Source organism: Molothrus ater, chromosome 32 (assembly GCF_012460135.2).
Source record: "Molothrus ater isolate BHLD 08-10-18 breed brown headed cowbird chromosome 32, BPBGC_Mater_1.1, whole genome shotgun sequence".
Taxonomy (NCBI): domain Eukaryota; kingdom Metazoa; phylum Chordata; class Aves; order Passeriformes; family Icteridae; genus Molothrus; species Molothrus ater.
In genome coordinates, this window is record NC_071659.1 from 597,695 (window position 1) to 615,878 (window position 18,184).

Here is an 18,184-nt window from a genome sequence, read left to right on the forward strand (position 1 = left end):
CACTTCTGGTTTGGGGCTGAGGAGGTTCTGGTGATGCCGCAGCCCTGCCATGGGGTTTTGGGTGGTGCCGGGTCTGGTTTGGGGCTGAGGAGGTTCTGGTGATGCTGCAGCCCTGCCATGGGGTTCTGGGTGATGCCAGGTCTGGTTTGGGGCTGAGGAGGTTCTGATGCCACAGCCCTGCTTGTGGGGTTTTGGGTGGTGCCAGGTCTGGTTTGGGGCTGAGGAGGTTCTGATGCCACAGCCCTGCTTGTGGGGTTTTGGGTGGTGCCAGTTCTGGTTTGGGGCTGAGGAGGTTCTGGTGATGCCACAGCCCTGCTTGTGGGGTTTTGGGTGGTGCCAGGTCTGGTTTGGGGTTGAGGTTTTTGGTGATGCCCCAGTCCTGCTGTGGGGTTCTGGGTGATGCCAGTCCAGCTGTGGGGCTTTGGAGGTTTTGGCAATGATGAGATCCTGCAGGGCTGGGGAAGGTTCTGGCCAGGCTCCAGTGCTGCTGTGGAGCTCAGGAGCTCCACTGATGGCCCAGGTCTGGGGTGGGGCTGGGGCTTTTGGTGATGCCACGGTCCTGCCATGGGGTTTTGGGTGATGCCAGTTCTGGTTTGGGACTGGGGAGGTTTTTGGTGATGCCACAGCCCTGCCATGGGGTTTTGGGTGATGCCAGGTCTGATTTGGGACTGGGGAGGTTTTTGGTGATGCCACAGCCCTGCCATGGGGTTTTGGGTGGTGCCAGGTCTGGTTTGGGGCTGGGCCAGGCTTTGGCAATGCCCGGTCCCAGCGTGGAGCTGGGTCTCACACCAGGGCTGGCAGTGGGCAGCTCTGAGGGACCCCAGCGGGCATTGCCCAGTCGTGCCCTGGAGCTGCCCAGCTCCCGGTGGTGCCCGCCCTGGCAGGAGCCGACCCTGGGTGCCCCCCGTGCCAGGTGCTTCTGCGTGGAGTGCGTGGACCTGCTGGTGGGCCCGGGGGCGGCGCAGGCGGCCATCAAGGAGGACCCCTGGAACTGCTACATGTGCGGCCACAAGGGCGTCTACGGGCTGCTGCGGCGGCGCGAGGACTGGCCCTCCCGCCTGCAGATGTTCTTCGCCAACAACCACGACCAGGAGTTTGTGAGTGCCCCTCCCCAGCGACCCCCGGACCCTCCCTGCTGACCCCCAGCCCCTCCTCTCCCCACTGACCCCCCCAGCCCCTCCCTTCCCTGCTGACCCCCAGCCCAGCCCCTCCCCTTCCTACTGACCCCCCAGCACTGCCCTGCTGACCCCCAAGCTCCTCCCCTCTGACCCCCAGGTCCCTCCCCTCTGACGCCCCCTCCCCTCCCCGCTGACCCCCAGGTCCCCCTCACTGACTCTCCAGCCCCTCTCCACTGACCCTCAGGTCCCCACCCGCTGACCCCGCAGCCCCTCCCCGCTGACACCCAAGCTCTTCCCTGCTGACCCCCCCCAGCCCCTCCCCACTGACCTCTGCCCCACTGACCCCCAGCCCCTCCCCTCCCTGCTGAACCCCCCCAAGCCCCTTCCTGCTGACCCCCAATCCCTGACCTCCCAGCCCCTCCCTGCCCTACTGACCCCCATCCCCTGCCCCACTGACCCCCCAGCCCCTCCCTGCCCTACTGACCCCCAGCCCTGCCCCACTGACCCCCCAGCCCCTCCCCTCCCTGCTGACCCCCAGCCCTGCCCCACTGACCCCCCAGCCCCTCCCAGCCATGCTGACCCCCATCCCCTGCCCCACTGACCCCCCCAGCCCCTCCCTGCCCTACTGACCCCCATCCCCTGCCCCACTGACCCCCCAGCCCCTCCCTGCCCTACTGACCCCCAGCCCTGCCCCACTGACCCCCCAGCCCCTCCCTGCCCTACTGACCCCCATCCCCTGCCCCACTGACCCCCCCCAGCCCCTCCCAGCCATGCTGACCCTCCCAGGCTCTCCCTTCTGACCCCCAGCCCCTCTGCATCAGCCCCCCCAGCCAGTGACCCCCTGCCCCTCCCCACTGACCCCCCCAAGCCCTGCCCCACTGACCCCCCCATCCCCTGGTGCAGGACCCCCCCAAGGTGTACCCGCCGGTGCCCGCTGAGAAGAGGAAGCCCATCCGGGTGCTCTCGCTCTTCGATGGCATCGCCACAGGTGGGTGCGGGTCCCTGCCCCCATGGCCCGTGCAGGGCCCCCCCAGGGCATGTGGGGGGTTGGAGCAGCTGGGGTGGGAGCAGCTGGTGGTCTCAGGCCACGGGGTGTGGAGAGGTCTGTGGGTGTTCCCATGGACAGGTGTGTGGGTGTTCCTGTGGATGTTCTGGGGACAGGTGTGTGGGTGTTCTGGGGACAGGTGTGTGGGTGTGCCCATGGACAGGTGTGTGGATGTTCTGGGGACAGGTGTGTGGGTGTGCCCATGGACAGGTGTGTGGCTGTTCCTGTGGATGTTCTGGGGACAGGTGTGTGGGTGTTCCCATGGACAGGTGTGTGGCTGTTCCTGAGGACACATCTGTGGGTGTTCCCATGGACAGGTGTGTGGCTGTTCCCATGGACAGGTGTGTGGGTGTTCCTGTGGGTGTTCTGGGGACAGGTGTGTGGGTGTTCTGGGGACAGGTGTGTGGGTGTTCCCATGGACAGGTGTGTGGGTGTTCTGGGGACAGGTGTGTGGGTGTTCCCATGGACAGGTGTGTGGGTGTTCCTGTGGGTGTTCCCATGGACAGGTGTGTGGATGTTCTGGGGACAGGTGTGTGGCTGTTCCCATGGACAGGTGTGTGGGTGTTCTGGGGACAGGTGTGTGGGTGTTCCCATGGACAGGTGTGTGGGTGTTCCTGTGGGTGTTCCCATGGACAGGTGTGTGGATGTTCTGGGGACAGGTGTGTGGCTGTTCCCATGGACAGGTGTGTGGGTGTTCCCATGGGCAGCCTGCCCTGTCTGCTCCACCCCAGGGCTCACACCAGAGGGGAGAGCAGGAAGGGCTCAGCCCTGGGTTGTGGGACAGCTGGGGACGGGCCTGTGGACCCTCAAACCGTGCATGGCCCACTCCCCATGGCTCCCCACAGGGCTGCTGGTGCTGAAGGACCTGGGCATCCAGGTGGACAGGTACATCGCCTCCGAGGTGTGCGAGGACTCCATCACCGTGGGCATGGTGAGGCACCAGGGCAAGATCATGTACGTCGGGGACGTCCGCAATGTCACCCAGAAACACGTAGGTGCCTTCCTGACCCCCTCCCTGCCAGCACCAGGACACCCCAGAGCCTTGGGGCAGCCCTCAATGTCACCCAGAAACACGTAGGTGCCTTCCTGACCCCCTCCCTGCCAGCACCAGGACACCCCAGAGCCTTGGGGCAGCCCTCGGGCCCAGGGTGGGGGTGTCAGGGTGTCCTGAGTGGGACCCCATGGTCCTGGTGGGTCCCTTCCCACTGGGGAGCTCAGCCACTGTAGCTGCTCTGTGAGGGCCCCAAGGAAGGAGGAATATGAGGAGAGCTCCATCTTATCACAAGGCTAATTAATTAATTTATACTGTTACTACTACTATTACTATACTATTACTTTATTACTATATTATTCTATATATCTAAAACTGAACCTGCTAAGCACTCAACCCTGCACAGAACTGCTCTGAATCACACACACACCTGGCCCTGAGAGGCCAAGGAAACCAAACCCCATCACTCTGGGCAAACAATCCCCATATTGCTTTCCACTTTTGCACAACACAGGCACAGCAAATGAAATAAGAATATTCTTGGGAAGAATTGTGCCTTGCTTTTCCCTGTGAAGAGAGATATGGGGCTACACACTTGGCCCTGATAGGCCAAGGAACCCAAACACCATCACTTTGGGTAAACAATCTCCATATTGTTCATCATGGGTAGACAGGGAAGCAGACCTGGGATTTTTTTATTGGCTTTTTTTTCTTCTTTTTTAAACACCTTGATGGATCTTGGGAAATTTTGCTTTGTTTGGGGCACCATGCCTGCAGGAGTATAGCAGTGCTGTAAGGGCCCCAACAAGGGGAGAGGAATGATGCATCTGATTCCATGGATATCAGAAGGCTAATTAATGACTTTATTATACTGTATTGTTCTATACATCTAAAACTGAACCTGCCAAGCACTCCACCCTGCTCACACCGCTCTGAATCTCGTGTCTGTGCCGTGACAGTCTGACACACACACACACACACCTGGCCCTGACAGGCCAAGGAACCAAAACACCATCACTGTGGGTAAACAATCTCCACGTTGCATTCTGCTTCTGCACAAACACAGGCACAGCAAGTGATAAGGATTGTTTCCTTTCTCTGGGGTTCAGGCAATGTGAATCCCAGAAATATTCTTGGGAAGAATTGTGCCTGGCTTTTCTCTGTGAGAAGAGGACGGTGGGGCGCAGGCCCCCATCGTGGCTGCGGCAGCACCTGGCTCACCTGGGCTCTCCTTGCTTTCCCTCTTGCAGATACAGGAGTGGGGCCCCTTTGATCTGGTCATTGGGGGCAGCCCCTGCAACGACCTGTCCATCGTCAACCCGGCCAGGAAGGGTCTCTATGGTAGGAGAGGGCTGGGGCTGCACAGGGCTGACAGAGGGCTGGCAGAGACCCCCAGCCCTTAGCCCAGCCCCTCCTCTCTTCTCCCCGCAGAGGGCACGGGGCGCCTCTTCTTCGAGTTCTACCGCCTGCTGCACGAAGCCCGGCCCAAGGAGGGCGACGACCGGCCCTTCTTCTGGCTCTTTGAGAACGTGGTGGCCATGGGAGTGAGTGACAAGAGGGACATCTCGCGCTTCCTGGAGGTCAGTGCCCGCCTGAGGCCACCCCCCTGCAGCCCTGGGACCCGCAGGTCCCAGCCCCACGGTGTTTGGAAAGACGGGAGGCTGCCGAGGAAGGCAGGAGCCTCCCCTGAAATGGAGAATGTAAACCCTCCCCACCCCTCTGAATTGCTGTAAATTTTAAATTAAAGGGGCTCTCAGGTAAAAAATATGGGAGCAGGAAATAACAGTTCTTTAATAGGGAAAAGAAAAAAAAATCTTCCTGTTTCTGGCACTCATTTGTTGTCTTTTCCCTTTCGGGATACCAGCAAGATCGTGTCACAAATGCTACAGAAAGCATGGAAAGAAACCAAAGTTCCTCTTTTATTACACACACCTATGTCAACAGCCACTGGTATAACCCATCCAAATTAAGAACCTGTAGGCAAAACAGAGAAAATTCTTGGATTACAAGAAACTTGGGAAAAAGTGGTGATAGATTTGGAATTGAATGTCCAAAAGGAGAAAGATGGACTTGTTTTACATTTAATCTTAAAGATACAGTTCAGGATTCGATAAAAAAAACAAATAGTAAACAAAAAGGTGTAAAACCAGCACAGCAATCTAACTCTGTATTGACCCCAAGTTAAAGGATAAAATCAACAATGCAGTGCACTAGAACAGCACTGCCAGAGTCAGAACCCAGCCTGACACTCTGTGGGTCAGGCTGTTGGCACAGTCCCATTGGAATTGTGGCTCAGCCCTCCTGCAGTGCCAGGGCTGGCTCTGCTGGAGCAAGGGGGATCTGTAGAGAAGGATGGATTCTGCCTCTGAGGATCCAGTGGGAGGAGAGGCAGCTGCTGTTCCTCTGGGGAATCCCGTGGGGAAAGCCGTGCTGGTGTCTCCAAACCCCTGGATTATATCCAGGTAGGAATGCTTGGCTCCTCCCTCTGGGCTCACATCTCCCAATGGGATGTTATAGTTCTTATCAGCCATGCAGGGACATTCCATAGCTGTTATCAGCAGTGTCCCCTCCCTAGGGAGGTGTGATTGTGGTCACTCAGAGAGAGAGATAAAGCAAACTAATAGGTAATAGAAAACATCTTGCATTGCCATGTGGAACACACAGCTACCCAGCCCCACTGGCCTACCCCCAGGACAGGTCTGACCCTTCTCCCTGCCTCCCTCCCTCAGTCCAACCCCGTCATGATCGATGCCAAAGAAGTGTCTGCAGCACACCGGGCACGCTACTTCTGGGGGAACCTGCCCGGCATGAACAGGTGAGCAGGCAGAGCTGAGCCCTGGCTGGCCCTGGCAGGGTGGGCTGTGCTCCTGGACAGCGCTGGGAGGGTGGGCTGTGCTCCTGGGTGGTGCCTCTGGGAGGGTGGGCTGCGCTCCTGGACAGCTCTGGCAGGGTGGGCTGCACTCCTGGACAGCTCTGGGAGGGTGGGCTATGCTCCTGGACAGCTCTGGCAGGGTGGGCTGCGCTCCTGGACAGCTCTGGCAGGGTGGGCTGCACTCCTGGACAGCTCTGGGAAGGTGGGCTGTGCTCCTGGACAGCTCTGGCAGGGTGGGCTGTGCTCCTGGGTGGTGCCTCTGGCAGGGTGGGCTGCACTCCTGGACAGCTCTGGCAGGGTGGGCTGTGCTCCTGGACAGCTCTGGGAGGGTGGGCTGTGCTCCTGGACAGCTCTGGCAGGGTGGGCTGCACTCCTGGACAGCTCTGGGAGGGTGGGCTGTGCTCCTGGACAGCTCTGGCAGGGTGGGCTGCACTCCTGGACAGCTCTGGCAGGGTGGGCTGTGCTCCTGGACAGCTCTGGGAGGGTGGGCTGTGCTCCTGGACAGCTCTGGGAGGGTGGGCTGTGCTCCTGGACAGCTCTGGCAGGGTGGGCTGCACTCCTGGGTGGTGCCTCTGGCAGGGTGGGCTGCACTCCTGGACAGCTCTGGCAGGGTGGGCTGTGCTCCTGGACAGCTCTGGGAGGGTGGGCTGCACTCCTGGACAGCTCTGGGAGGGTGGGCTGTGCTCCTGGACAGCTCTGGGAGGGTGGGCTGCACTCCTGGACAGCTCTGGCAGGGTGGGCTGTGCTCCTGGGTGGTGCCTCTGGGAGGGTGGGCTGTGCTCCTGGACAGCTCTGGGAGGGTGGGCTGTGCTCCTGGGCCCTCCCTCAGCTCAGGTGTGGCTCTGGGGGTCCCCTGACCCTAGTCAGGGCTGGGCAAGAGCAGGAGTCTGACAAAGGTGATGGCACAGCCTAAAAACCTACAGTGGTTCTCCCATGGGGGTGGCTGGTCCTGTCCCAGCTCTCTTGTGCTGCAGGGGTGGCACTAGGCTGTCCTTTGTGTCCTTTGTGTCCCTCTTGGATGTTGGCTGTGTAGTGGCCACAGATGGGCTCCCACAGGAATTGCCTCTTGCCCATTACTGCCACACACCCCCAAAACGGCCATGGCCACCTTGTGACCCCCACAAACCCCAGCTGGAGACCTGCCCTGTGGCCACGGTGGGGAGGGGACAGCATGGGGACACAGTGCTGCCACCCCCTGCCCACCATCTCTCCCCCAGGCCGCTCGCATCCACCGTCAATGATAAGCTGGAGCTGCAGGAGTGCCTGGAGCACGGCAGGATAGCAAAGGTCAGCCTGGGCTGGGGGTGAGGGGGGCCTCAGGGGGCAGGGTGGGGTCCCAGTGCTGTCAGCAGCAGTCCCAGGGTCATTGGGGCACAGGGTGGGGGTCCCAGTGCTGTCAGCAGCAGTCCCAGGCCCATGGGGTGTAGGATGGGGGTCCCAGTGCTGTCAGCAGCAGTCCCAGGATCTCTGGGGTGCAGGATGGGGGTCCCAGTGCTGTCAGCAGCAGTCCCAGGATCTCTGGGGTGCAGGATGGGGGTCCCAGTGCTGTCAGCAGCAGTCCCAGGATCTCTGGGGTGCAGGATGGGGGTCCCAGTGCTGTCAGCAGCAGTCCCAGGATCTCTGGGGTGCAGGATGGGGGTCCCAGTGCTGTCAGCAGCAGTCCCAGGCCCATGGGGTGCAGGATGGGGGTCCCAGTGCTGTCAGCAGCAGTGCCAGGATCTCTGGGGTGCAGGATGGGGGTCCCAGTGCTGTCAGCAGCAGTCCCAGGGTGTCTGGGGTGCAGGAGGGGGACACAGTGCTGTCAGCAGCAGTCCCAGGGTCATTGGGGCACAGGATGGGGGTCCCAGTGCTGTCAGCAGCAGTCCCAGGATCTCTGGGGTGCAGGAGGGGGTCCCAGTGCTGTCAGCAGCAGTCCCAGGCCCATGGGGTGCAGGATGGGGGTCCCAGTGCTGTCAGCAGCAGTGCCAGGATCTCTGGGGTGCAGGATGGGGGTCCCAGTGCTGTCAGCAGCAGTCCCAGGATCTCTGGGGTGCAGGATGGGGGTCCCAGTGCTGTCAGCAGCAGTGCCAGGGTCATTGGGGCACAGGGTGGGGGTCCCAGTGCTGTCAGCAGCAGTGCCAGGCCCATGGGGCACAGGATGGGGGTTCCAGGAGGGATCAGTGGTGGCTCCCAGGGTGGGATTTGCTCCATCCCAGCCCAGCCTGACCAGCCCGTGCCTCTTGCAGTTCAGCAAAGTGAGAACCATCACCACCCGCTCCAACTCCATCAAGCAGGGCAAGGACCAGCACTTCCCCGTGTTCATGAACGAGAAGGAGGACATCCTGTGGTGCACGGAGATGGAGAGGTAGGGGACAAGGACATCCTGTGGTGCATGGAGATGGAGAGGTAGGGGACAAGGACATCCTGTGGTGCACGGAGATGGAGAGGTAGGGGACAAGGACATCCTGTGGTGCATGGAGATGGAGAGGTAGGGGACAAGGAATGAGGACAGCCTGTGGTGCACGGAGATGGAGAGGTAGGGGACAAGGAATGAGGACATCCTGTGGTGCATGGAGATGGAGAGGTAGGGGACAAGGACAGCCTGTGGTGCACAGAGATGGAGAGGTAGGGGACAAGGAATGAGGACATCCTGTGGTGCACAGAGATGGAGAGGTAGGGGACAAGGACATCCTGTGGTGCACAGAGATGGAAAGGTAGGGTGGGTTGGCCCTGGGGCACACACCCCGACCCTGATTTAATGTGACCTTCTGCTGGGTTCAGGGTGTCCCCAGCAGGCTGCAGGGGTCCCAGATAGTGCAGTCCTGTTTGGGACAGACTGTCCAAGCTCCCAAGCAGTTCTTAGCCACAGGCCACCTTAGCAAGCTTAAGTGATATCAGCTCTTTAGTGATTATCAGCTCGTTGTGATTTCAGCCCTTCAGCTTGCTAGGTGCCTTGGGCAGACGCTGGGAGAGAGAGGAGAAGGCTGTGTGGGGTTCCACAGCGATGTCTGTATTGATTCTTCCTTGAAGGGTCCCAGTGACAGCTCTTCTGTGAGAGCTGGGCAGCACCAGCTCTTTATATAGGGTACAGGGGTTTCAGAAATTGTCCAATAGCAAGGGTTGAAGGAAAGTGACCTACAGGGTTACAGAGAGATAAACAGGGGTTAAGGAAAGGGATCTATAGGGTTACAGAGAGATAAACCCTTTAAGGAAAGGGATCTATAGGGTTACAGAGAGATAAACCGGGGTTAAGGAAAGGGATCTATAGGGTTACAGAGAGATAAACCCTTTAAGGAAAGGGATCTATAGGGTTACAGAGAGATAAATAAGGGTTAAGGAAAGGGATCTATAGGGTTACAGAGAGATAAACAGGGGTTAAGGAAAGGGATCTATAGGATTACAGAGAGATAAACCCTTTAAGGAAAGGGATCTACAGGGTTACAGAGAGATAAACAAGGGTTAAAGGAAAGGGATCTATAGGGTTACAGAGAGATAAGGGTTAAGGAAAGGGATCTATAGGGTTACAGAGAGATAAACCCTTTGAGGAAAGGGATCTACAGGGTTACAGAGAGATAAGCAGGCGTTAAAGGAAGGGGATCTATAGGGTTACAGAGAGATAAACAAGGGTTAAAGGAAGGGGATCTATAGGGTTACAAAGAGATAAACAGGGGTTAAGGAAAGTGATCTATAGGGTTACAGAGAGATAAACCCTTTAAGGAAAGGGATCTATAGGGTTACAGAGAGATAAACAGGGGTTAAAGGAAAGGGATCTATAGGGTTACAGAGAGATAAACCCTTTAAGGAAAGGGATCTACAGGGTTACAGAGAGATAAGCAGGGGTTAAAGGAAGGGGATCTATAGGGTTACAGAGAGATAAACAGGGGTTAAAGGAAGGGGATCTATAGGGTTACAGAGAGATAAACAGGGGTTAAAGGAAAGGGATCTATAGGGTTACAGAGAGATAAACAGGGGTTAAAGGAAGGGGATCTATAGGGTTACAGAGAGATAAGCAGGGGTTAAAGGAAGGGGATCTATAGGGTTACAGAGATAAATAAGGGTTAAGGAAAGGGATCTATAGGGTTACAGAGAGATAAACAGGGGTTAAAGGAAGAGGATCTATAGGGTTACAGAGAGATAAGCAGGGCTCCAAGAGGGGCTTCTAGCCCCTTCACCATGACTTGGCATTCCCTGCCTTGGGCTGCTAAGGCCAGGGAGGCGCTGCAGGAGCTGTGCCTGCCACGCTGACCCCTCCCTGTCCCCGTGTCCCGCAGGGTGTTTGGCTTCCCCGTGCACTACACGGACGTGTCCAACATGAGCCGCCTGGCCCGGCAGAGACTGCTCGGCAGGTCCTGGAGCGTGCCGGTGATCCGCCACCTCTTCGCGCCCCTGAAGGAATACTTTGCCTGCGTTTAGAGATGGGCAGGGACTGGCCACACTCACGGAGCGAGTCGGTAACAAACCCATCCACGCCAAGAGAAGTGAACACACGGAATGAGAGAAGAGTCAGCACCCAGAAGAGAGACGGGATTTCGCAGCCCGACGGGAACCCAGCACACGTCTCCCCGAGCGAAAGGGGTCGGTGTCCTCTCCGGAATTTCCCAGGATCAGCTTTAGCTATTTAAAAACAAAAAGAACCACAAGAAGCAAACAAAAGAAAAAAAAAAAACGAAGATGGCGAAAGCAAACAAACGACGACGAAACGGAAGAAAAAAAAAAAAAAAGAAGAAGAAAAGAAACCAAAACCTTTTTTTTTTTTTTTTGGGGTAACCTTTTAATTTTCCGCTCTTTTCTGGCTGGGTTTTCCTGTCGGTTTGGTTTCCACTTCTCGGAGCAGCGGGCGAGACGAGACGCCAGCGCCGCTCTCGGAGAGGGGGAAACGGCAGCGGGAAAGCCCAGCGGGGAGGGAGGCGGAGGAGGCAAAGGAGACCCTGCTCTGCTCCGAGACCGCTCCGAGACCGCTCCGAGACCGCTCCGCTCCGTCCGCGCCAGCAGCGCCCGGCCGGCCCGGCCCCGGCCCCGGCGGCTGAGCCTCGCTCTGTTCCACCAGCACCGCTCTCCGGTGACATGGAGCCAACCCGGCGGGGAGGCCGGGAACACACACACCACACACACACCTTTTCTACAGTATTTTGGGTGCCTACCACACGGGAAACCTTGAAGAGAGCAGATCCTAGAAGCCGCTGTTACCTCTTGTTTACAGTTTATATATATATGATAGATATGAGATATAGATATATATATATATAAAAGGTACTGTTACTACTGTACAACCTGACTTCATAATGGTGCTTTACACAGCGGGGTGAGTCGAGACATCAGCTTCCACGTTGCCTTACGTGCCGGGCCTTTCCGAGCGAGCGGCAGGGCCGGGGCGGCCGGGCGGAAGCGTCTCCATCCCGAGTCATGCAATAACCTTTTTCTGTCCCGAACGGAAGCGTCTCGGCGGTGCCCCCCTGCCCCGCCGGCGCCACCCCACAGCGTACTGGTGCTCTTCTGCGTACGTGGTGTCCGCCAGGGCCCGTGCCGGCCGTGCCCCGCCGCTGCACGGGGTGGCACCGGGGCGCGGCGCCGCGCACGGGCTCCGGCCGAGGGCGGCGGCGGGGACGCCGGCGGGGCAGGGGGGACGCAGCGGCGCCCGTGCCGGAGCGCGGCCGGGGCGCTTCGGGCATGGCGCGGGGATGGCCGCGGCTCCCGGACCCTGGTGCTACATCCGCGGGGCCGGGCTGGCGGCAGGAGGGCGATGCCCCGGCGAGCCGGGAACGGGACCCCGGCGGCGTCGCCGCGGCCGCCGGGCCATCGCTCCCCTGCCCGCGCGCGGTTCGGAGCGAGCGCGTCCCCTCGGTGCCCGCCGGGGTGACGGGGCGCGGCGGCAGCGTCGGTGCTGGCGGCCGGGAGCCGCGGTGTGAGCGGAGCAGGTGCTGGCAGTGCTGCGGTGGATGGTGCTATGCTCCGGCGGGCAGGGACTGGTGCTAGGGCGCGGGGAGGCTCCCGGGGGCCCGGGCCCGCCGCCGTCTCTTCTCTAACTGTGAAAGGTGCGGGCCCGGGGCCGCGCTCGCTGCGGGGTGCTGGCTAATGGCAGCGAGCCGCGGCCCGAGCGCCCCGAGGTGCTGGGACCGATGGCGGCGAGGGGCCCCCAGCTCCCCTCCCTCCTGGTGCTACCGGGGGCTCGGGGGCCCCTCTGGGTGCGGGGGGCACGGGGAGCTGAGCTGGCACAGGCGGCCGCGGTGGGGGCACCGCGGGGCCTGGCTGTGCCGGGGAGTGAGGGTGGCAGGCGGGGGGCACCGGCCCCGGGCTCTGGGCTCCTGCTCGCTCCCGGGGCCGGGTGGCACAGGGTGGCACAGGGTGGCACAGCATGGCACAGGACCGCTGCACCGGGCACAGGTCCTGCCTGCCTGCTGCTGTCCGAGCCCTTGAGCCCGTCTGTGGGGCTGGCATGGCCACGGGTGTCCTGTGTGGGGCACGGTGGGCACTGCGGGTCCTGCATGGCCCTGCAGCACTGCTGCAGGTCCTGCATGGATCCATGCCCCTGGCTGCGGGTCCTGCATGGATCCACTGCACTGCCTGTGGGTCCTGCATGGATCCATGCCCCTGGCTGCAGGTCCTGCATGGATCCATGCCCCTGGCTGCGGGTCCTGCATGGATCCATGCCCCTGGCTGCGGGTCCTGCATGGATCCACTGCACTGCCTGTGGGTCCTGCATGGATCCACTGCACTGCCTGTGGGTCCTGCACAGTCCCACAGGCCTGGGTGCTAGTGCTGCATGGCCCTGCAGCACTGATTGCAGGCCCTGCGTGGCCTCGCCATGGCAAATGCAGGGCCTGCACGGCCCTGTGTCACTGGGTGCTGATCCTGCATGGCCTTGAGGTGCTGGGTGCTGGTCCTGTACGGCCCTGCGACGTTGTTGGCAGGTCCTGCACGGCTCTGTGGCACTGGGTGCTGACCCTGCGTGGCCCTGCAGCTCCGGGTGCCGGTGCTGCCCGGTGCTGCGGCGCTGCCGGTGGGTTCTGCACGGCCACGCGCTGGGTTTGGGGGTCCCGGCGGACCCCCGGGGCCGCCCCAGCTCAGCCCAACCCTGCAGCTCTTCCTGGGACCCCCCTGGCCCTGCTGCACCTTTGAGGGCTGGGTCCCAGCAGGTGCTGCGGCGCGGCGTTGGCGCGGCCGGTGCCGGTTCCGGTGCCAGTTCTGGTGCTGGTTCCGGTGCCGGTTCCGGTGCCGTGGGAAGCAGGTTCCTGCTGGGAGCAGGTGCCGGCGGCGGTGGGGACTGTGGGGATGCCTGGGGCAAGAGTTCAGTTTTTAACGTACCCGACTCACGTCTTTTTTTAAACAAAAACAACCAGACAAATTCTGTTGCACAGCCCTAGATGAAAACTCAAAACAACACAGCAAGGCCTGAATTCCTTAAGATCCGCCGAGGGAGTGGGGACAAACACGGTGCTAAAACATTTTATTAAAAATATATATTGTTAAATTAAGTCTGCTGTCTGGACAATGACTGTTTTGTTTCTCGTAGTGGAGTTTCAAAGAGCACTATTATTTTACTCTTATATATTATTATTAAAAAAAAAAAACAAAAAAAGAAAAAGGCATTTTAACTTTGTACTTGAAAACTAAATGAGAGATTTCATGTGTTTTAGCCTAGACATTGAAGTAGCTGACGCTTAACTATTTGTGGGAATCATGTACTCATCATCCCGAGGAATACGCTGTAGAGCTGGTACCCTCCTTCCTCCCTCCCTCCCTCCTTCCTCCCTTTTCCCTCCCTTTGATTTGGCTCCGCCGCCACATTCCCGGCGCCGCCGCGGCCGCCCCGGCTGCTCTGCCTCCCCTTCTCCCACCCCCCAGGTTTATTTTCTACTTCTCTCTCGGTTCGTTGCCCCTGTTTTTTTGTTGGTTTGTTTTTTTAGGGTCGCTTCTCTATTTATTGCCGCTGAACTGTGCATTTCACGGCCGGAGGTGCCGCGGGCGCCCGGCGCTGTTGTATCTGTGTGAGTATTGCTCGTGACATAGCTGTTCTGAACTAATAAAGGTCAATGCGTGCAGCAGATGTAGAAAGTCTGTCCGTCCCGCTTCCATCCCATCCTCCTTTTCTTTTTTCTTTGGTGCCCAGAAGAGTATAATACAGACGAGCTCCTTTCTAATGTACTTGTGCTGGAGAACACTTGAATAAATGTCCTGTTTTGTGCAAAAAAAAAAAAAAAAAGAGAAAAAAAGAGGAAAAAAAAAAAAGAGAGGAAAAAAAAAAACACCTGTGTGGTTGTGTGGTCTGTCTGTCGTGGCATGGGTCGTGGTGGGTGGGGAGATCCAGGTGCTGAAGGGGTCCTGGTGCCTTTGGGGTCTGGGGGGACAGTGGGGTCCTGGCAGGTCCTGGTGCCTTTGGGGTCTGGGGGGACAGTGGGGTCCTGGCAGGTCCTGGTGCCTTTGGGGTCTGGGGGGACAGTGGGGTCCTGGCAGGTGCTGGTGCCTTTGGGGTCTGGGGGGACAGTGGGGTCCTGGCAGGTCCTGGTGCCTTTGGGGTCTGGGGGGACAGTGGGGTCCCAGTGCAGGTGCTGAGATGCAAAGGTGTGGTGGAGTCACGGGGTGTGGGGAGTCCCAGCAGCAGTGGTGGTGGAGCTCTGGGAGGAGGTGGGATTGGTGTGATTGTGGAGCCCTGGGGAGCCCTCGTCCCTGGGAGGAGGTGGGATTTGGGGTGATTGTGGAGCCCCAGAGAGCCCTGGCAGGGGATGGGATTGGGGTGATTGTGGAGCCCTGGAGGGCCCTGGCAGGAGGTGGGAATTCTGGAGGGCCCTGGCAGGAGGTGGGAATTGGGTGACTGTGGAGTCCTGGAGGGCCCTGGCAGGGGATGGGATTGAGGTGATTGTGGAGTCCTGGAGGGCCCTGGCAGGGGATGGGATTGGGGTGATTGTGGAGCCCTGGAGGGCCCTGGCAGGGGATGGGATTGGGGTGATTGTGGAGTCCTGGAGGGCCCTGGCAGGAGGTGGGAATTGGGTGACTGTGGAGCCCTGGAGGGCCCTGGCAGGAGGTGGGAATTGGGTGATTGTGGAGTCCTGGAGGGCCCTGGCAGGAGGTGGGAATTGGGTGATTGTGGAGTCCTGGAGGGCCCTGGCAGGGGCCCTGTGGGTGGGTGGGGGTCCCAGAGCAGTGGGGTCCCAGCCCTGAGGTGGTTGTGTTGTGTTCCCAATGAGTAAAGGTCTCCCAGGGGGTCTCAGTGCCCAGTGAGGGGCTCTGGGTTGTGCCCAGCTCCCCTGGGCACTGGGGGCATTGGCTGGCGCAGCCCTGGGGTGCAGAGCCCCCAGCAGAGTGGGAACCCCCATTTCTGCCCGTGAGCTGTGGGTCTGGAAACTGCCCCGTGCAGCTCCTGCCTCAGTTTCCCCTCCAGCTGAGGCTCCTGGGGCCTGCCCCAGTGCCAGCCCCAAGGTGGTGGGGCCTGGAGCAGGGTCCAGGCGGTGAAGGACGTGGGGTGGGCAAGCAGTGGCTGTGACAGGAGTGACGGGAGTGACAGCCTGGGGACCTGTGCTGCGCCAGGGGTGCTGGCACGGGGCACTGCCAGGCTCTCCAGGGCTGTGGCAAAGCACAAAAGCACAAAAAGACCCAGTGCTGGTGCTGGGCTGGGGCGTGGAGGGATTCAAGAGCAGCCCTGGGAGAAGATGTGGGAAGTGGATTTACAGAAAACGTTCAAAATTTGATGGAAGGTTCACATAGTGTGTATTTGGATGTAAACTTTGAGATCCAAAATGTTAACTTAAAAATGTTATGGAATAAGACAGACATTGTTGAGAGAGAAATTGAGCTAGAAATGAGTTTTAAAGGATGGTCTTGTAAATAAGATTAGATACTTTAGAGAAATAGAACCATGAAAGATGCATTGTAGTAAGATCCATGAGGGGTAATTTTAGATTTCTAGTTTTAAGGTGTTTACAGTGTGGTGTGGGCTAAAGCTGATAGACCAAGAAATGCTTACAGTTTAATTAGGAAATTGTTGCTGCACTGCCAGGGCCACAGAAGGGAGGGAATTATGTCAGGAAGGTTCCAGGCCTGGGAGAGGCAAGGTCTGCTGGGCCCACCCTGGTTCAATGTGTGTGGGCAGCGTTTCCCCACTGCGGGGAGCAGCAGCTGCTCCTGCACGAGGCACAGACACCAGCCCAGGGACTGCAGGCAGCTGTGGCTGCCCCAAATGGGCCTTGGGGTACCTGAACTGGGGCTGGGCACACTGGGTGCTGCTGCTGCCCAGCCGTGAGGAAGGTAAATTCAGTAGTGTCTCACCTGGGGTGGGCTAACAAAGCCTGGGAGGAGAGATGTGACACTGGCAGAAGCCCCAAAATGAGGAAGAAATTGATAAAAGCAGCTGGAGAACTGTGCAGAATCAGCTCCTGCAGGGGCAGGTTGCCACCACTGACCCCTGGCCCAGAGACCCGAGAAGATCCAAAGGAAGAGTAGCACTGAGCATGGCACTAATTAGCACAAGAAGCAAAGGACAAATTTAACCAATGGAAGGTAGATTGCTAATTAATAAGAGAACTGTGCAACTCACATTTATTGTTAAGTAAAATCCACGTTGTTGGCTTTGGTCTCATTTGCAGCTTCATTCAGGCAGAGGCTTCTCTCACTAATTGGATTTTAACAGAGCCAAACATCAGCAGCACGTGGAGCTGCTGGAGAGCCCAGAGGAGCCCTGGAGCCAGGCTGGGAGAGCTGGGGGTGCTCACCTGGAGAGGAGAAGGATCCAGGGAGAGCTCAGAGCCCCTGGCAGGGCCTGAAGGGGCTCCAGGAGAGCTGCAGAGGGACTGGGGACAAGGCCTGGAGGGACAGGAGCCAGGGAATGGCTCCCAGTGCCACAGGGCAGGGCTGGATGGGAAATTGGGAATGGGGAATTGTGCCCTGGCAGGGTGGGCAGGCCCTGGCACAGGGTGCCCATGATGCCTCAGGTTTGGCTTTTCTATTTTTCACATTCTGTGCTGCTTTAGTGTGGGGTCTGGATTTCATATCAGGGGATCCTCAGCTCTGTGCACAGAGCAGGGAGACAAAACAATTCCTGCTCCAGCTGGGCACCAAGGACAAATGATCCAAATCTCAGCCCAGGAGCACAAACAGAAGAGAGAAAAACGAGCAGGGTGGGACTGCAGGGGCTAAAGCTGGAACTGGACCATGAACTGCAAGATGCAAATGGAGCAGAACTGATCCCAGTGACAGAGCCCGGGACTGGGTGTCCATTTTGGGACCATTTGGGTTCATCTTGGGCTCATTTTGGGACCATTTTGGTTCATTTTGGGACCATTTTGGTTCATCTTGGGTTCATTTTGGGACCATTTGGGTTCATCTTGGGTTCATTTTGGGGCCATTTTGGTTCATCTTGGGTGCAGCCCTGGCTGGGCTCTTGTGCTGCCCAAGGTGGATCCATGCAGGAGATCCTTTCAATAAATTCCTGCTTTATTCTGTAGCTCTGGCCAGCCTCTGCTCCAGCTCAGCCTGCCCAAGGCATCACCCAGAGCAGCTGGGGCTGCCCCTGGATCCCTGGCAGTGCCCAGGCCAGGCTGGACATTGGGACACCTTGGCACAGTGGGAGGTGTCGCTGCCATGGCAAGGGTGGCACTGGGTGGCATTTGGGGTCCCTTCCCACCCAGATCTGTGCCTGTGGTCACCAGACCTGTGCAGACCTGTCCCTGTGCCCAAGGGCAGCAGGACCCAGCCTGGCTGGAGGAGGCACCAACAGGGACAAATGACAGGGACAGGGACAAATGCCACCCGCTGCCCTGGGGAGGGAGAGCTCCTGGCAGTGACAGGGGCTGGGGTGGCTCTGGAAGGACCTGGGGGTCCTGGCAGGGACAGAATGGACGTTTGTCCCTGGTGTCCCTAATATAGGGGTGACAGCAAAGGCCCAGAGACACCAACGGGCTCAGGGGGTGCCCAGGACAGGACTGGCAGAGCCAGGCAGTGCCCGAGGACAGGGTGGCACAACTGGGGTGGGATAATGGGATAATGGGATGGGATGGGATGGGATGGGATGGGATCAATGGGATGGGATCAATGGGATGGGATGGGATGGGGTGATGAGATGGGATGGGATGGGATGGGATGGGATGGGATGGGATCAATGGGGTGGGATGGGATGGGATCAATGGGATGGGATGGGATGGGATGGGATCAATGGGATGGGATGGGATGGGGTGATGGGATGGGATGGG

At 59.0% G+C, this 18,184-nt stretch overlaps 1 protein-coding gene across 4 annotated transcripts in view; it reads left to right on the plus strand.

The window, feature by feature from the left end:
• DNMT3A (DNA methyltransferase 3 alpha) overlaps positions 1-14,049 on the plus strand; it is a 63,925-nt gene extending 49,876 nt beyond the window's left edge. For 3 of the 4 annotated variants that reach the window (XM_036405145.2, XM_036405148.2, XM_036405146.2), the window contains exons 15-23: positions 914-1,097; positions 2,022-2,106; positions 3,009-3,154; positions 4,405-4,495; positions 4,586-4,734; positions 5,884-5,969; positions 7,244-7,313; positions 8,252-8,370; positions 10,277-14,049. In XM_036405145.2, the coding sequence (XP_036261038.1) occupies positions 914-1,097; positions 2,022-2,106; positions 3,009-3,154; positions 4,405-4,495; positions 4,586-4,734; positions 5,884-5,969; positions 7,244-7,313; positions 8,252-8,370; positions 10,277-10,418 (1,072 nt within the window). In that variant the 3' untranslated portion in view covers positions 10,419-14,049. The remainder of the gene's footprint in view (positions 1-913; positions 1,098-2,021; positions 2,107-3,008; positions 3,155-4,404; positions 4,496-4,585; positions 4,735-5,883; positions 5,970-7,243; positions 7,314-8,251; positions 8,371-10,276) is intronic. The other variant, XR_008509003.1, reaches the window with a different exon arrangement.
• Positions 14,050-18,184: the final 4,135 nt, after the last annotated feature.